This window comes from Fomitopsis serialis (genome assembly GCF_022376445.1).
Source record: "Fomitopsis serialis strain Sig1Antser10 chromosome Unknown B0H18scaffold_35, whole genome shotgun sequence".
NCBI lineage: Eukaryota > Fungi > Basidiomycota > Agaricomycetes > Polyporales > Fomitopsidaceae > Fomitopsis > Fomitopsis serialis.
In genome coordinates, this window is record NW_025954995.1 from 101,646 (window position 1) to 119,173 (window position 17,528).

General features: G+C 52.4%; 6 protein-coding genes across 6 annotated transcripts; 2 read left to right on the forward strand and 4 right to left on the reverse strand.

Moving 5' to 3' along the window:
* Positions 1–1,772: 1,772 nt before the first annotated feature.
* B0H18DRAFT_955040 (uncharacterized protein) lies at positions 1,773–2,574 on the reverse strand (the record flags this gene model as incomplete). Its single annotated transcript, XM_048042320.1, has 2 exons — positions 1,773–1,780; positions 1,869–2,574. The coding sequence occupies 2 exons, from the start codon at positions 2,572–2,574 to the stop codon at positions 1,773–1,775; spliced, it is 714 nt and encodes a 237-aa protein (XP_047893128.1).
* Positions 2,575–2,754: 180 nt separating this feature from the next.
* B0H18DRAFT_1008784 (citrate synthase) lies at positions 2,755–4,899 on the reverse strand. The gene is made up of 9 exons (XM_048028809.1): positions 4,703–4,899; positions 4,551–4,652; positions 4,424–4,491; positions 4,315–4,367; positions 3,987–4,246; positions 3,844–3,935; positions 3,613–3,786; positions 3,018–3,562; positions 2,755–2,962 (listed from the first exon to the last, which is right to left on the reverse strand). The coding sequence occupies exons 1-9, from the start codon at positions 4,736–4,738 to the stop codon at positions 2,898–2,900; spliced, it is 1,395 nt and encodes a 464-aa protein (XP_047893129.1). The 5' UTR covers positions 4,739–4,899; the 3' UTR covers positions 2,755–2,897.
* Positions 4,900–4,907: 8 nt separating this feature from the next.
* Positions 4,908–5,985, forward strand: B0H18DRAFT_1008790 (guanine-N-7 methyltransferase). Its single transcript, XM_048028810.1, has 3 exons — positions 4,908–5,002; positions 5,110–5,261; positions 5,413–5,985. Exons 1-3 carry the CDS (start codon positions 4,941–4,943, stop codon positions 5,925–5,927), a joined length of 729 nt encoding a protein of 242 aa, XP_047893130.1. The 5' UTR covers positions 4,908–4,940; the 3' UTR covers positions 5,928–5,985.
* On the reverse strand, positions 5,984–6,993 carry B0H18DRAFT_933580 (ribosomal protein S5 domain 2-type protein; the record flags this gene model as incomplete). Its single annotated transcript, XM_048041756.1, has 3 exons — positions 6,900–6,993; positions 6,567–6,844; positions 5,984–6,509 (listed from the first exon to the last, which is right to left on the reverse strand). The coding sequence occupies exons 1-3, from the start codon at positions 6,900–6,902 to the stop codon at positions 5,984–5,986; spliced, it is 807 nt and encodes a 268-aa protein (XP_047893131.1). The 5' UTR covers positions 6,903–6,993.
* Position 6,994: 1 nt separating this feature from the next.
* B0H18DRAFT_1008797 (nicotinate phosphoribosyltransferase) lies at positions 6,995–9,103 on the forward strand. Its single transcript, XM_048028811.1, has 11 exons — positions 6,995–7,208; positions 7,264–7,390; positions 7,446–7,733; positions 7,796–7,962; positions 8,019–8,068; positions 8,126–8,141; positions 8,200–8,322; positions 8,376–8,583; positions 8,647–8,795; positions 8,854–8,923; positions 8,974–9,103. The coding sequence occupies exons 1-10, from the start codon at positions 7,155–7,157 to the stop codon at positions 8,911–8,913; spliced, it is 1,242 nt and encodes a 413-aa protein (XP_047893132.1). The 5' UTR covers positions 6,995–7,154; the 3' UTR covers positions 8,914–8,923; positions 8,974–9,103.
* A 4,353-nt stretch (positions 9,104–13,456) lies between these two features.
* B0H18DRAFT_955043 (uncharacterized protein) lies at positions 13,457–15,659 on the reverse strand (the record flags this gene model as incomplete). Its single annotated transcript, XM_048042321.1, has 6 exons — positions 13,457–13,679; positions 14,118–14,294; positions 14,326–14,375; positions 14,411–14,613; positions 14,867–15,374; positions 15,450–15,659. The coding sequence occupies 6 exons, from the start codon at positions 15,657–15,659 to the stop codon at positions 13,457–13,459; spliced, it is 1,371 nt and encodes a 456-aa protein (XP_047893133.1).
* Between the last annotated feature and the right edge of the window lie 1,869 nt (positions 15,660–17,528).

A 17,528-nucleotide genomic window follows, 5' to 3' on the forward strand; every position in this document is an offset into this window, starting at 1 on the left:
ATTCCAGAAAATATGTAAAACATATACAAATATTACCAACTCCCATACACACTCCTAAAACACCTATAGTGAACCTTTGGTTTTCCCATGAACAACTGTATAAGCTTGGTGTTCACCTAAACACCCAGTGAACACAGAGGAAACAACTTTCCTATTGACAGTGCGTGCTTGTGTGAGGTTGCACTCACGTCAGTATAGTACGAGTCAAGCAAATGAAATGAAAGGAAAACAGATGTTGTCATAACACTTGCACATGCCGGGAAGCTCAAATTCATGCTCCTCACTGATAAGACACTGCTAACCAAGATATCATATCCAGTACTGCTAGACAGCACTCTGTGGTGAACTGACATTATCATCCCACAGAGCCAGAATATTGTCTCAACATTCTGCAGCCAATTCAAGATCACTGCCACTGCCCTGCCTGTGACATTCAGTGAGCTTCCCCTGGCCTCCACTCAATCACAGAGGATCTCCCATTGAGATATGCCACAATACACATAATCTGTGACCTCAGGTGTTTGTGGGTCAAACAGAAGCTGAAGCAGGATGTAGAGCAGAGCCAACTGATTCACACTCTTGATGCACAGGTATGCTGGAAAACCATGTCTCTGCATCAATACTAACTAGATAATGTCACAGGCACCTTCAAGAGTTGAGGCCTCATTGTCTTAATCCTTGACACTGTTCTATTCCAATGCCCTGATGGGCTTGGTAGACAGCCACATCTCTTCACCAATGGTGTCCCTGATAATATTGTTGCAATTGCGAGCTGAATAGCTCTATGCACTTTAGACAAGTGCATGACAAGTGTGCACAATCCCAGGAACTTCTCTTGTGAAGTATACAAATTGCACTGTGAGTCCCTCCTCAAGTTCATAAGTCAGCTGAAGCAGGAAAGAAATGTGCATTACCAGAGTTTGTTTGTCAACATTGTTCAGCGCAGATGGTGCATCTGTACATATAAATATGAACAGATGAGTTGCTGATACTGATGTGGCCAGGGGATGGGCATTGGGACCTGCCATTGCAACTGATGTCACCCCTGGCCTGCCACCACTGGCTCTAGAAGTGTGGAAGTGCAGCTGGGGTTTGACAGCAATATGTAAGCCAGACGGCTTACTACTATTGCTACTTACCATATCCAGTTTGTGTGTGCCCATTTGGTGTGCCACCGGTTTGCTTCCACAACACTTTCACTCTTAAACAGATATACTCTCATCTCACACAGCTCTCTGACTGCATTCATTGAGTGCTTGCCGCCGGACAAGCCTGGCAGTGTTCCACAATATTGACAACATGTAAACTTTTTTGTGCAGTGTGTATGGGTCACAAAATGCATACTTAGCCTGAGTGCCTGACCACTGGTCCAGGAAAGCAATACACTGGGCCCTTCCCATGTAGAATGAAGGTTTGTGGCATACATGTATAGAAATATACAATGAAAGAATGATCTAAGAGATATAGAAAATGTACCCTAACATTGTAATTTGAGTGGCAGCATGCACACAGAGCCAGAGATTGCAGTGGGAACCACTGCATTTGTCCCAGTATAAGTGCCTGCCTTAACACACCTCATTCCAGCATGGAAGATTAAGGCTTATAATTTGGAACTTAGGCAGTATATCACCCAGTCCTGAGGATAACCAGCAAACACAGCTGCTCACAGATTTTCAATATAGTATGGGCTCAGCAACTGTGCCACCGCATCCAACACTTCTTGTGCTCACATGTGCCAGTGTATTTGAATCCACCTCCAGCTTGGACTTATCTCACTTTACTACAATTACACAGATGTGCAATAACTTGCAGACAATTGAAATACCAATAAACAAATCTGTTAGCTTGTCAGCGTTGCTTCAACTCACCATCCAATTGGAAACCACTCCGGCCTGCTTCCTCCGAAAGATTCACAGTCCCATTACGTAAGCTTTGCGGTCCCTTAGGGGGGCAATGTACAGTCCTGGTAGAGCTCCAAACCCCTATTTGAGAGGGTGTGCCGAGACCTGCCTGATTGGGATGTATTGAGCGGTCTAATCTGGTCCCGCAAAATAAGTGCCCAAGCCACCGGGTCCTGCCCACGGAACAGCGCGCGCCCGTTGCCGGCCGAGGGGACCAAATTTGGGACCGTAAATCTGGCGGTCCGCCACCGCTTCGTTGCGCGTTTTCGCGCGGGCTCGCGCCAAAATTGACCCCGTCATCAGCCCTCTTCGTCCCGAAAGATTTACGGTCCCAAGGCGCCAATTTACGGTCCCCCGGTGGCTGCCCACTTTCTCGCCACTGTGCCTCGGCATGCCCTCGGCCTGCCTCTCCCTGCCTCTGGTGCCTCTGGCAGTGCGATTTTTGCGCTCCCTCGCCTCCTGTTCCCATGTACTGTAGACAGAACCTTTTGTAACAACCCAAAATATATTTGTATGAATTTTTGTGGCCCTTTCCTGCATCACAGAAGCCCCGAGTGCATATTTTGTACTCTGCTCTACTGAGCTGTGGCTGGCCTCGGCGGCTGCCTTCCCAACGCGGCAATTCACCACTTTCCCTATCGAGCGGTCCCGTCGGGACTGCAAATCTGACCATCCTCAGCGTTACTTCCCATGATCGAGTCGGACTCCCAATGCATTTGCAATTGAACGACTTTTCAGATGATGACCCTTCACTACCATCTGGCTACTGTTGCTTCAATCACACAGTCCGTACTTTGCACTTATACGCCAACTTTGAACGATGCTAATGATACCACAATGGCATGCGGGACACTTGTGTCGAAGAAGCAAGCATTACATTGCCACTAGTGCGAATAGCATTGACATAGTTTACTATTACTCTACTGATCCATCCCATAACGCACGGCTCCGAACACGCTATCCACGTCTCCATCAAGCCTTTTGGACCAACCCACCTTACTGCTTGTCCTTGAATATCTTCTGGATCGCGGCGGTTGAGTACGACTTGGGACGCTCGAGAGCTGAAGCAAATGATGTCAAGAACAGCGGATCCACGAGTAATGGATGGACACTTACGAGCACCGAGCGCACGGTCCCAGATGAGTTGCGCAGCCACACCGAACGCACGCGAGACACCGAAGAGAACAGTGTAGAACTGCATCTCTTCAAGGCCGTAGTAGGTAAGGAGCGCGCCGGAGTGCGCGTCGACGTTCGGCCACGGGTTCTTCGCCTTGCCAGCAGCGAGCAGAATGTCGGGGACGTTCTTGTACACCTGGCCGACGAGCTTGAACAGCGGGTCGTCCGGCATGTGCTTCAGCGCGAACTCGCGCTGCGCCGTGTACCGCGGGTCCGTCTTGCGGAGGACGGCGTGGCCGTAGCCGGGGACGACCTGGCCGGCGTTGAGCGTCGACCAGACGTACTCCTTGACAGCCTCGTCAGAAGCATCCTTGCCGATCTTGGACTGCATCTTGCGCAACCAGAGGAGCACCTCCTGGTTCGCAAGACCGTGCAGCGGACCGGCGAGACCGTTGAGGGAGGCACTGAAGGCGAGGAAGGGATCCGACAGAGCGGAGCCAACGAGCTTGCCGGTGTGCGCGGAGACGTTGCCACCTTCGTGATCGCTGTGTTGCGTTAATGGCTGCGTGACGAACTACGGTGCACGGACACGCACCTGTGGATGGTGATGTACAGCCTCATGAGCTCGACGAAGCCGGGCTTGTCGCTGAAGCCGAGCAGGTGAGACAAGTTCCAGGAGTAGTCCTTGGTGGGGTCGATGGCGGGCAGCTTTCCGCGGCCATAGGTGTTGCGGTAGATGCGACCAGCGATGTTAGGCAACTTGGCGATGCTATATGCGCAGAATAATGAGCACGCGGATCCTCCCGAGCGATGACGTTGCGCTCACAGGTCCATGCAGTCCTCGAAGACGGGCTTCCAGTACTCCTTCTTGGAGATGCCCTCGGAGTACGCCTTCGCGAAAGCGGAGCCATGGTTGAGCTATAACAGACGTGTGAGCGTGACAAAGTGATGTCGACGGCGAGGACATACGGCGGTGACCGCGATGGAGAACTGGCTCATCGGGTGGAGGGTGGACGGGCATCGGTCGATGAGCTCCTCGACGAAGGCGGGCAGCTCGGCGCGGGCAGCCCATTCGCGGGAGAGGGCAGTAGTCTGCTCCGGGGTGGGAACCTCACCGGTGAGGAGAAGCCAGAAAAGGGCTTCGGGAAGGGGCTCCTGGCCGCCGGGTGCTTTGGGAAGGGCCTGCTGGCACTCGGGAATGGTCTTTCCGCGGAAACGGATGCCCTCCTCTGTGCAGGGAGAAGACGCGCGTGAGTGAGAAAAGGCGCCGATTCGGGGAGACGGAAAACCGACGGACCAGCGTCGAGGACGGAACCGTCCCAGATGAGGGCCGGGAGACCTCGCATGCCGCTGCCGGGGAAAGTCAGTCATGGGTTCGGTGGTGTCTGGATACAAATAGGACGGACCCATAGAGCTGGTCGACGAGAACGGGGCCGAACGCCTTCTTCCCGTGCTCGGCACGCGTGGCTTTGACCTGGTACGATCGACGATCAGCATGACGCGCGCGGGCGGACGGTGCAGAGCGGTGCGTACGTTCTCGATCTCTGCGGGGATGAGCTCGGCGACCCTGTCCTTGAGGGAGGTTGCCTTGGTCGAGGCCAGCCTGGCCGGGCAGGCGAAGGCGCTGCGACGGGACTGGGCGTGCGGGGTGAGGACACGTGCGCGTGCGGGGGTGGGGAACATACCTGGGCGATGGCGGAGCGGACGAGCGAAGACTGCATGGCGTCGACGGCGACGGCGGGGACTCTAACGGCGACGAGGGAGGAGGAGGAAAAGTTGGAGAGTCGCCGCCAGCGCACACTTATGAGCTCACCCCGGCCACTTCTCACGTGCGCTCGGACTTGTCGGCTTCTGCGCGCCGGCCTCTTCCTCGTCCTCGTCCCGGTCGTCCTCTCCATCCCCGACGTCCTCGTCCTCCACCCGATGGCCAAACGCAAGAGGCCGCCGCTGACCCCGCCGCCGAGCAGAACGCGCTGCTGCCTCAGGTGCGTCCTGCGCCGCCTGCTCTCTCCCCGCGCCCCCGCTGAGCCGCCGCAGAAAAGACACTACCGCCAGCGCGCGCACGCCAACCCTTCTCTGACCACGCGCTCAGCTACCCGTCCTCGCCGCGCGCCATCGACTGGGCCGAGCTCTACCCCGCGTTCGCGGGCTCTGGCAAGACCCCCGAGTTCGCAGACGTCGGCTGTGGCTTTGGCGGTCTCCTGATTGCCCTCGCCCCTCTATTCCCGGACTCCCTCATGCTCGGTCAGTCCTGTCGTCCGTCTATCGCCGACCTCATCCTCTCCCCTTCTTCCCGACGTCGCCCGCTGCGCCCTTATCACCACCTGACCCTCGCTGTCGTCACGAGTTCCTGCTTTTGCATGCATCCGTCTGTCGCTGACCCTGATGCGCACAGGCATGGAGATCCGCGTCCAGGTCTCGCAGTACGTCCAGGACCGCATCGCCGCCCTCCGTGCCACCTCCGCACCGTCCCCCGACAGCACCTCTCCAGGCCCGTATCAGAACGTCTCCATCGTGCGCGCCAACTCCATGAAATTCACGCCCAACTACTTCCCCAAGCACTCCCTCTCTGCCATGTTCTTCCTCTTTCCCGACCCTCACTTCAAGTCCCGCAAGCACAAGGCCCGCATCATCTCACCGACCCTCCTCGCGGAGTACGCGTATGTCCTCAAGCCAGGCGGCATCGTGTACACCATCACCGACGTGAGAGACCTGCACGACTGGATGAGGACGCACCTCGAGGGGTTTCCGCTGTTTGAATATGTAAGTGAAGAGGATCTCAGGAAGGAGGGCAAAGGCACGATCCTCGACGCGGTGTATACTAGCACGGAGGAGGGCAAAAAGGTCGAGCGGAACCAGGGCGACAAGTGGCTGGCGTGCTTTCGGAGGATCGAGGTGTCGAGGGACTGAACGGCTTCCGTACGATTACCCATATGTTGTAGCCTTAGACCATCTTTTCACGGAAATCAAAAATCCATTCTGTCCTCCATTACAACATCTCGTTCGAGGGCTTCCCCACCGCCTACTGGCAGCTTCATGCCCGTCTCCATCGCGCCGACCAACCGACTCGTGCGGTTCTTCACAGCTCGCTTCATCTCCTTGTGCAGTGCCTGCCCCGCCTCGCCCGCCAGCCTGAATATATCCGCGAACCGATCGACGTGCAGGCGCGTCTCGAGCGCGACGAGGGTGACCTTGCCCGTCCGCGGCATGACGGCCACGGTCATGTGCGGCAGATCGTTCTCTTCGAGCATGGTGAGGTCGAGCAGCGGCGAGGTGGAGTGCACACCGCCGCTGACCGCGCAGACGAAGTCGGTCATCGGGATGCCGGCACTGATGAGGGCGAGGGTGGTCGCGTTGATACATGCGTGTAGGAGCCCACCGTCCTGCTGCAGAACCTGGACAAAGATGTCGATTTGAGAGCGCGGGTGGAGCGTGGTCTGGACGACGGGCTCAAAGGTGGACTTGATCGTGGCGGCGAGCTCAAGGATACGCCTGGATGCTTGCACGAACCGTTACGCTGGGACGAACAAGCACTGGCGAGGGACTCACCTGTCTGCTCGTGCTCGTCTACGTCGCTCGCCAGTACTGAAGGGAAGCACGTTCATCTCGACGTTGATGACGGCGCGGTCGTGCAGCGTCTGAGAGCGCATCTTGGCCTCTCTCGGGCCGAAAACGGTGACAAGAACCTGGGTGAGTCCGTGGTTCATGGTGCAGCAGCCATCTGCGGAGCCTTGCTGAGAGAGGTCGATGTCGATGTCGCGAAGCTCATACTGGCGACGGCCGTCTGAACGGTAGCCTCCGTCGTTGAGGATCTCGACTCGTGAGCTCTGGCGGGGCCATTAGCGGTGGCTCGATGGTTGATGCGGCGGAATGACGACTGACCATGCCTGTGGCTGCCAAGCACTCTTGCCCGCGTGTTTGTCGTGGACGGCGATGGCAGACTGTGGTGGACGCGTTCAAGACGCGTTGGGCAGCCAGCAGCCGCTGCGTTTTGCGCGCGCCTTGCCGGTCGACCGCCACCGCGCCCCGAATATGACACGACGGGCGAAAGACTGGCTGCTTCGAAGGCTATGAGCCACTATCGCGTCCGCAGCCTCCCTATCACCCGTCCTCCTTCTCCTTCTCCAGTCGCCCAGCATGTCGTCGACAGGCATCCTCCCAACGTCGCTGCTTGACACCGATCTCTACAAGGTGCGCTCAGTCCCTCAAGTACGCTGCTTATCGCGCGCCGACCTCATTCGCACAGTTCACAATGCAGCAAGCTGTCCTCCGTCACTTCCCGGACGTACAGGCTACGTACCGCTTCACCCACCGCGACAAGGACGTCCCCTTCACCCGCGAGTGCGTCGACACCTTCCGTGAATCCGTCTCCAGTACGCCTCCACACCGTCTCATCCTCCCGTCTCGTGACTTACTCGATCACTCCAGAGTTTGGCTCGCTGCGTCTGACTGATGAGGAGTACGCCTGGCTCAAGACTACCTGCCCGTACTTCAACGACGAATATCTGCAGTACCTCCGCCAGTATCGCTTCAAGCCCGAGCAAGTCTCCGTTCGCTTCCTCCCACTCGACGAGAATCCCACCTTAGGCCACCTCGAGATCGAAGCAGTCGGCCCGTGGCTCGAGACCATCCTCTGGGAAGTGCCCCTCATGGCTTGCCTGAGCGAGCTCTACTTCAAATTTGTGGACACGGACTGGAACTACGATGGGCAGGAAGGTCCGTTCCGCATCGCGCTCGCATCGTCCACGCAGCTGAAGCATACCCGCTCGCTCGCTCAGAGCAAGCGTACGCCAAGGCCGAAGATCTCGTCAAGGCAGGCTGCGCCTTCAGCGAATTCGGCACACGCAGGCGAAGGTCCTGCCGCACCCAAGATACGGTCATCCGCGGACTCGTCCGCGCGTCCAAAGAGTTCCCGGGGCCAGGAAAGTTGACTGGGACGAGTAACGTGAGTTCGTCAGTCCCTCTCCGTCCACCACCCTGTTCAAGTATAGTATGCTTCAGGTTCATCTCGCGCATGTACATGGCTTGTCGCCGGTTGGAACGATAGCCCAGTGCGTGCGCTTCTCCCCCGCGCGCCGCAATGCCTGATGTCTTGCCCTCGACTGCAGCGAATGGTTCATGGGAGTAAGCGCTGTTCACTTCCTACTTCTCGACAGCATACTTACCGCGCCATATCTCCCAGATCGGCGCTTTGAAGGGATACGAACACGCCAACGGCACCGCACTCGCCCTGTGGGAAGAGGTCTACCCGGACGCTCTCCAGCTCGCCCTGACCGATACGTTTTCAACGGAAGTCTTCTACAAGGTGACCTCCGCACTGCTCGTGTCCATCGTCTTCTTATTGACGAACTCGCGTAGGACTTCATCGCGAACCCAGAACGAGCGAGGAGATGGAAAGGCCTGCGCCAGGACTCCGGTGACCCGTTCATCTACGCACCGCGGGCCAAAGAGGTCTACGAGTCCCTCGGTATTAACCATCGCGAGAAGATCATCATCTTCTCCGACGCTCTCAGCGTCGAGAAGGCAAAGAAGCTCAAAGCGCAATGCGACGAAGTCGGTTTCACCGGTAAGTTCACCACTCGTTCGCTTCGTCTGGCGCATCGCTCATCGCTGAGACCCCGCCACGCAGCTTCCTTCGGGATCGGGACGACCTTCACGAATGACTTCAAGAAGGTGTCGAGCGGCGGCAAGGAGAAGAGCAAGGCGCTGAATATGGTCATCAAGCTCGCGGCCGTGGATGGTAAGCCCTGCGTCAAAATCAGTGATGAGCTCACGAAGGTAGGCTGCGACTTGTCGTGTCTCGCTTGATCCGCGTTGACTGGTCTGTCACATCTAGAACACTGGCGATACGGCAATTGTGAAGTTGGTGAAAGAAATTTACCATCTTCCCTTGTGATTGCCTGTCTGTATGTGAGATAGACAACCTATGCTGTAGCTGATCTAAATGTTGTTTCAGTATTGTGATAGTGTACACAAATGTGGGAAAAGGATACTGAAAGGTCCAGTAGGCTGTTAGATGCACTACAGATAAAAAGAACTTAGGTCGGGAGATTTACCGTCGCTTGGCGGAGGCGCTAAGCGGCTTGCCTCGTATGGCAAGTCCGTCCGATCAGTGTTCCGATCAATCTCAGATTCGGCACGCCACCGGCAAGCTGTGGCGGGTGGCTGAGGTGGCTGGTGTCGTGGCGAGTGGCGGCTGTGGCTGGGGTTTCCTAATCGGGAAGGGCGAGGGCGTGACGTGTCGGGCGCGAATATACATCGCGTAGAGCGGGCCTGCGGTGCCGTGAGTGCGAAGAACGCCGCAGGCGCTGGCTGTTGGGCCTAGCACATTCCCAGGCCACTCAGGACCTGTGGTGGCAGGTGGCTGGGGTTGCCTAATCGGGCGGGGGCACACGGGGCACGTCGGTGGCGGGGATACATTGCTCGGGAGTCGCTCGGGAGCGCGCCTGCGGCGCCATAAGACGATACAAAGCGCGCGTTAATGGCTGCTGATGGGCGTGGCTGTCCCCGAGGTACTCTAGACCCGCGAGTAACCAATAGAAGCGACCGCGTACACGCGTCGCCTGTGACTAATGACGATTACACGGGCGCTACACCCCGCCAGCATTGCATAACGAGGATGACACGGGTGCAACACGTCGGTAGGCATGTCAGTGCACATCGCGTTGAGCGCGCCTGCGGCGCCGTCAGTGCGTGGGAACGTTGCACCCATAGAACGGTGTGTGTGATACACCGCCTGGCCGTTCTAGGCCCACGATTGGCCCGTAGAAGCGGCCGTGTACGCGGTAAATGTGATGGGCAGCACCTGCCCAATCATTAAGTGCATTAAGTGCATAAAGTAGGGCACCCACTTTATTTTACTCGGCCCGAGTAGCCACTAGCCAGTCACATGACCAATGAAGTGGGGTCGCAACACTCGCAGCGGTGTTTTCGCTGCAACTGCTGCGACCCCACGTCATTGGTCATGTGACTTCGAAAAAGCAGTCAAAAATGCGCAGAATATTCATTCTGAGGACAAAACCTACTATTTTGGGCCCAGAAAAGTTGTGTAAATTCCCAATAAACTGGAAGGCCTCAGTGCAGCCATCCTGAAGTAATTCCAGGTCATATGAAGTTAATATCATCTTAATAACAGGTGCCACAAGGCTGCCAGTCAGCTTTCAAGATACAGTAGTAGCATTACCACATTGGGTGTTACCTGTAGCCACTCTATGATATCTTGGAGTGATTTGCCTGAAGTGAGAGCACAATGTTTGATGTTTGAGGATTCAAACAGTGTGATACTGAGGTATCCAGTATATATAGCTTAGTGAGTTAGAGTAAGCAGTTAACAATGTCACTAGACACAGCCATGTGTGCTCTGATATATATTCACAATCACAACACAGTGGCTCTACTATTTTCCCCAGCAACTGCCTTATGTAACACCCTGACCCAATGAGTGTAGGAATGTATACTGTTCTTGTTGTCCTTGATACAGACAGAGAGCAGACAAACACAATGGTTCAGAAAATTACAAATGCCTATAGGTATGGAAAGATGCAAGTTGGGACACATGAACACTGATGTGACCCATATAGCACTGGGATTCATGGAAAGAAGCATCAGCAACTGTTAATGTTACAATAATATTTCAAGAGTGGGACACAGTACATATATAATGCATGTATGCTTATTAATGATTCTGCATATTGCAATTGCTTGAACTGATGCATTCATCCACTCTGAATATTCTGTCATTTCTACAGTATCTACTGGTGCCACAAGGTATTGCCCAGTGTGTGATTGCCAATTGGGAGGGCACCTGCCATATGTAGTAATAATGATTATGTGATAGCTCCTGCTTCACAGACCCTCTCATAATTTCCATAGCCTTCATGGTTCCTTATGCTATGCATGGAACAAATCATGAACATGTGCAGGATATTCACTCTAGGCCACATAACCTCCTTGTATAGCCTCAGAAAAAGTCCAAACACCCCAGAAAATCAGTGAAGTATTAATGAGACACATACAAGTGGTCATTGTGCTGACCCAAAGCTCTGGCAGCACTTAGCATACTTTGATATGGCACTAAGCTAACTCATTTGAAGGGGTGCAAGATATATGCAGACTGCCTGCTGCTATGCAAGAAAAAACAGTGATGTTGATGATAAAATTCTTGTTTACAATTTCTTGCATTCCATTGAATATTCATAACTTCCTGTGACAGATCCTCAGGTCATGAATTAGGGAATTTTGGCAGTAACATAGCTTTGATAATCTGTGATGCCCTCATTTGTTAGCAATGTGGACTCCTCAGTGTTAGAAATGTGGACTCCTTAGTGTAAATTGTGAGGCACCTTTTGAACAGTAGGTGCCCACCTAATGCATTTGCTGTTAGTAACTTGTTACATATACCTGGATTGACAGTAACATGAAATGATGTCGGGATAAGGGATGAGGAGAGGAATGCAGATGATCATTCCAGTATACCACATCAAGAACATGTGATTTACTGTTTTTCCATAGCATGAGCCACAATTCATGAAGAGGTATCATGAGTGTACCAAAATCAGCATGGTTGACATGAACAGACTCTAACATTGGGAGGTCTAGGCCAATAAAGTATCAATTTGTAGGGAAGTATGACTTACTCAAGCTCAAATGATACAATGATTCTGACCATTGTCGTTATTGAGTTACTAACAGTCCCTAAATAGATTCTATGATATAACAATCTCCCACTAGTAAAGTAGTATTATTGTTCCGTGTTTTGAGACAGTGCATAATGTCCCAAACATAGTGGAACAGGGCAGCTCAGCTACAGTTGGGCAAGAACAAGTCTGCAACCACACATATCATTGGGTAATGGGTGTGTGGCAATATTGGCATAGCTATCTATGATCAATAAAACCTTCTGATGAAGAAATATGCACATCATGGATTCTCCAGGATACTCAATATTCAGGATTCAATGCTCTTGTGTCTTGTGTCACTGCAATGAGGATGGTGAGCTGAGCAAGTACCTCTGTGACTACTATAATACTGCCTTGGCCTGTGTGAGGTTATTGTTGTTTGACAACTGCTTGGTAAAGCATGGAAGTTAGCCTCACAGACTAGTATATATCCAATGCATTTGATAAGTGAGATTCAAGCAATGATTCCATGAGCTAGAAGACAGACAACTTGCATATAACTGGGATCATATTGCCATGCATGGCCCACTCCCCAGCAAGTCCTTATAGCCTTCCATGATACAATTGTTGCATCAACTAGGGCAGTATACTCAATAACACGGTGAGATTCACATTCAGTGAGCTCATATATGCCTATGATCACACTTCAGACAGTGTCTCTGCAGCATACAAAGCCTGACATCATAGTAGCATGAATACGTATGGATGGCCATTATATATCCCCAGACTGTATCTATGTGTCTATATGCCAGCTACATGCCACAACTACCATATAGAGTAGGTGTCCTGCCCAAAGAGGAAGTAGGACAAGATGTGGTGCCCATGGAGCTGACAAAAATGCAGAAAATCTGTCAAATATACAGAAGCACCCAATAGGAGAATGTGAGTGCTTGGAATTATCATAGACATCACTACACCATGTACATGGACTACACCATGTGAAAAGAGGGTCAAATGGCACATTGTGGCTGATTTTGGCTGTAGTGCAGCACCCACTTAGTTGTACAGTGTCTGAATCACATATTTATGTCATTGCAGACATATGGAACACATCTGAGGCACAAATAGGCACTTTGACATCTGCAGAGGCACATGTGGATTTTTTGACTTCGCATTTTCTGGACCAACCAGCTGCTCTAGCTACTCAATAATGATAATGTATACTCTCTGAATGAAGGGCTATCAGATAGGTATACTATGTACACTACAATTTGTTATTACTCAGGACTACGGGGCCGCCTATCAGTGTGAGTGCCAGCAGCAGTGTGCTGCTTGGCTTCAAGTCATGTGATATTCTCACCAGTTGCCATATTGGGCACCACTCGAAGCATTTCTTGGGCCCTCACCTTGGGACAAAGCACTGAGCCACAGCATTTGTTTGGTGATGTTGGTGCAAGTCATGTTGTCTGGGAGTCTGAAATTTTCGAACTCTGCTTACTGACCATAACTATACATGATAAGCTGAGGGCAAATGACTGTACCTGTGGGAAGAAACTGCCGCATTGGGCACCACTGGAAGTGTTTCAGGCCCATCCATCATAAGAATGATACCTTCATACCTCAGGGATCATAATTAGAAATCATATCATTTGAAAAGACATGAAAGTGCTACATGCCTTTGAGGCCTTCTAAGTCTTGAATGGGAAAAGTGACTCTAGCTACATGTATGTGAATGGTCACCAAGACAGTAAAGCCTTGTGTTGACTTTCAAAGTGAATTAAGAAGGGAGGTTGCCTTTATGCCTTTGTACCCTTATTTGCTCTACAAAGTCCTGAAAGCTAATTCAGTTTTGCCTGATGTGACCAGGGAGTCAGCAAAGGCCTGGCAGGCTGCACGCTGACCTGCTGTCAGGGGGGCATCATAGTGAGGGTCAGGGGAGAGCACCGCACAAAGAACAAAGAACACCAGCTGTGTGAGGTACTTGAAGTACTTTTGAGCAGCACTGGGGCCAATTGAGCTGAATGAGCTGTTGGATGTTGACTGCCTGAGTGTCATCCCAAATCAGCAACATCCTTAGGAAAAACAAAATGAAGCAACTCACTCACTGAACTTCACCGGTCCATCTCGTCAAGGTTGACAAGGGAGGCTATGAAGGCAGGGGTATATCCCTTGATGCGGGTCCAATGATTCTAGCCTGCAGACTACTCTGCATGCCTTGCTGTTCTCCCTTGTTGCGCAGACCTCCTCAGGTGCGCATATGGACAAGTACTCTTCTCCCATCATGCACTTTCAAGTACTCAGCGCAGTCATGTCTGATGGAGGCTTCATCGATATGAATGATATGCGGGGGCTGAATGTGCAGCTCATTTATGTATCAATCCCTTGTGTAGGGTCAAAGGACACGCCGAGTACGTCGTTGAGTATGCCAGACACGTCAATGGGCTCATCGACAGTGTGTACGTGAGCGACTGGCTCGACGTACCGATTGTGTGACGGATCACATAGATATGGCATGTCGGATGTGCAGTGATGCGCCCCTGACATGTTGCCACGGGGAATGGCGGGCACCGGTGTGCATTCGTCGTGCGCATTGCGTGAACAAACAGTGGTGAATGCATCGAATGACGAGCCTGGCATATCCACAGCATGCGGAGACGGCCTGGCAGAGCGAAGATGTTCTCATGACGCACCATCTCATGAAGTGGGAGCAGCAGGCACAATCACTCTGCTGCTGTTCGGTCTCAGCACCCCGTCGTTGACGTTGGAGAGACACACAACGAACTGAACGTTTGTTGTGTTGCCTTCTAACGTGGGCGCTGCGGCTGGTGACGTATGTACCTGGTGTACCATCATAGGGTACCCCTTGGTCGCGTGTAAGAGGTCGAATAACAGACCGGGTACTTCTTCGAGCACCCCGGACACATCGGTGTTCTCGTCGGCAACACATACATCGAGCAGAAACAACGACATACGCATAGCTCGACAGATAGAGATGACAGGACAGGACACGTCAGACACGTGACACAGCGCGTCCGCTGTGTCGCCATGTGTAGTGAAGGGCATGACCTTGAGGTCATCCCGAATTGCAGACAGGGGAACGGGTACAACGGTAGAGTCGACCCTAGAGGCGGAAATGCTGTCTTCTTGGCTAGCAGGGCCACAACGACATCTTGTTCGTCAATACACCTGCTGGCGCGGACACTGGAAATGGAATGGGCACGTCAGACGCACAGCTGTGAGTGTCCGCCATGTTGCCGTGCACAACAGCGGGTACGACCGTAATTCCCGGGACAACGTTGTGGCCAGCAGTGCGCACGATGAGCTTCATGCTCGTCAATACGTCTGCTGGCGCGGGTACCAAGAGCGGAGGCGGCGGTGCAGGACGTCCAACAAGGGTGTACCTGCGATTCTGAGCCTCTGTGCTCGTCCTCCCTGCTCGCCCGCGTTCTTCTTCCTCTCCCTCCCTCTCCTTCTGCATCTCCTCCTCTGTTCTCCTCGCTCCGTGTTCCTGGTGTTCTGCGTGGCCTTGTTGCTCGGCGCTGGACTTGCATGCGTGTCGTGCGAATCCTGGGCCGGCGGCTGGGTTGCGTGTCGCCAGGGTCCCAAAGATCCGGATTGAGGTCGCCAGATCCGAGAGAGGAGAGGGTAGAGTTGAGTGGAGAGGTCCCGGGTGGAATACGAAGCCCAGGAGAGGAAGGAGGCGGCGGTCTTGTGCTGTGCGCAGGGTTGTCAGGGGCCCCTAGCTGAACGGGCGGATGTTCAGCTAGGTGGTTGCGGACTTCAGCTCGCCTGTCCGTTGGGACAGCGCGAGCACCTTGACGAGAGATCGAGCGGTTGTGGTGGCTGCCTGGGAGGTGGTGAGAGACGAGAAGGTGGTGGTGGCGGTCGAGAGCAAGGTGCTGGTGCTCGGAGCGCTCATCGTCAATGCGGGCTCGCAATGCTGGACGGCTTGCAGGTCGAGCGGGCTGGTGTTCACAATGAGCACGTCGTCCGAGGTGAGCGCTTGAGCAGTGGGTCCGGCCATCTGCTTGACGAAGCGAAGTCTCTGCACCGTGCCTGATTCGAGTCCATAGAAAGGACAGACGAAAGTGGATTACGTAATGATGGCGTGATATATGTAGGGTAGTTGGTTGCAGAACATGTAGTGCGCACGGCCGAAACATATGTAGTGGTGCGACGGAAATGTATGTAGTGGTACGAAAGTGTATGTAGTGGGCGCCGAACATATGTAGGGGTGGTTCTGAATGTATGTAGGGGGTATCGAATTTTGCGTCAAACGGTACGCCATATGAAAGCTAATTGGCATCCTTGTGGCACTAGTAATTATAGACATATTGGTATCATACAACCTCAAGGTACTTCAAGATAGCTACAGAGAGGTCCTCCAATTTATTGGGGATTTATGCGATTTTCTTGGGCCCAAATCAGTAGGTTTTGTCCTCAGAATGAATATTCTGCGCATTTTTGACTGCTTTTTCGAAGTCACATGACCAATGACGTGGGGTCGCAGCAGTTGCAGCGAAAACACCGCTGCGAGTGTTGCGACCCCACTTCATTGGTCATGTGACTGGCTAGTGGCTATTGTGCCTGTTCTGGTACTAAAGAGACATGTATACAAAGATAGTGATGTGTAGCTAATGTGAACCATGGAAATGTACATTTCAGGCAAGTTGTGGGAGGGCTTATTGCACAAGAAGTATCACAAAAGCTCACAATGCCCCAAATGGTGAGCAACCTTCCAAACCCAGTAATTCTTCATAAAGTGAATGTCTGGTGGTTCATAAATTGCAGATAAATCAGAAGATATTCATAGAGCACTATGACATGTTTATGAGGGATGTGCCATTTACAATATGTTACCATATATGGAAGGTAAGCTATAATACCATGTACAAGCATGAAATCAGCCAACCTTGCCCATTCTGAGCTCTGTTGTGGCACCATAAAGCATTTTCATGATGTCTGACACACATGGCTATACTGTATAGGTCATGTGCTCCACATCTAGGGTGAAAATAAGCAGTTCAAATTCTGCAAAGTCTCTTGTGTTTTTTTGTATTTTGCATTTCCTGGCCTAACTAGCCACTATTGGGGCCCAACAAAATTACTGTAGGCTCTATGAAACAAGGGCTACAAGTTGACTATATAATTGCCATATCCATTTGTGGGTGCTTACTGTTGCAAAAAGTGATTGATTCTATTGGAGCCCAGTGTCGCTGGTGAGGTCACATGCCATGCTCACCACTTTCCATATTGGGCTCCAAGCTAGACGTTACAGGAGTCCCAAGTCCATGGGGAATTGTCAGCCACAGCATTTGTTTGCAGGTGTTGGTGCAAGTCGCGTCGTCTGGGAGTCTGAAATTTGAAACTCAGCTAATGTAAGCATAGTAAGTGTTACTTATCTTTGATTATCTGGCGCTCAAACAGTCACATGCACTGTGGGAAAAACCTGCCACATTGGGCTCCATGCTAAGTGTTACATCCTCTCCAGTCATAAGAATGCTTCCTTGTACCTCAGGGATCGTAATTCCTTCATACCTCAGGGATCGTAAAGGACTTCCAGGTGAGTCACCTCAACTTCTTAGGCACCCAGTCTCTTGATTTGCTAGGATGCAGGAAGATGCAGGCATCCTTTCCCGAGAAGCCTTCCATATGAGTACCATGACTGCCTTTGGCAGGCAGACATAGTGGAAAGAACTGGTCTAGACTCCAAGCCTTTGACCAAACATAACATACGTTGGAGGTCATTTCCTACTGCGCAGCAGTCACCAGTGTAGAGGCTAACTAAATTTACTTTGGAAATTTGAAAAACATCAGTAGGGCACCTTGATGCTCCTCACCACACTGAGACATCTGGGATGGACATCAAATGCTGGCACACGTCATGGCGGGG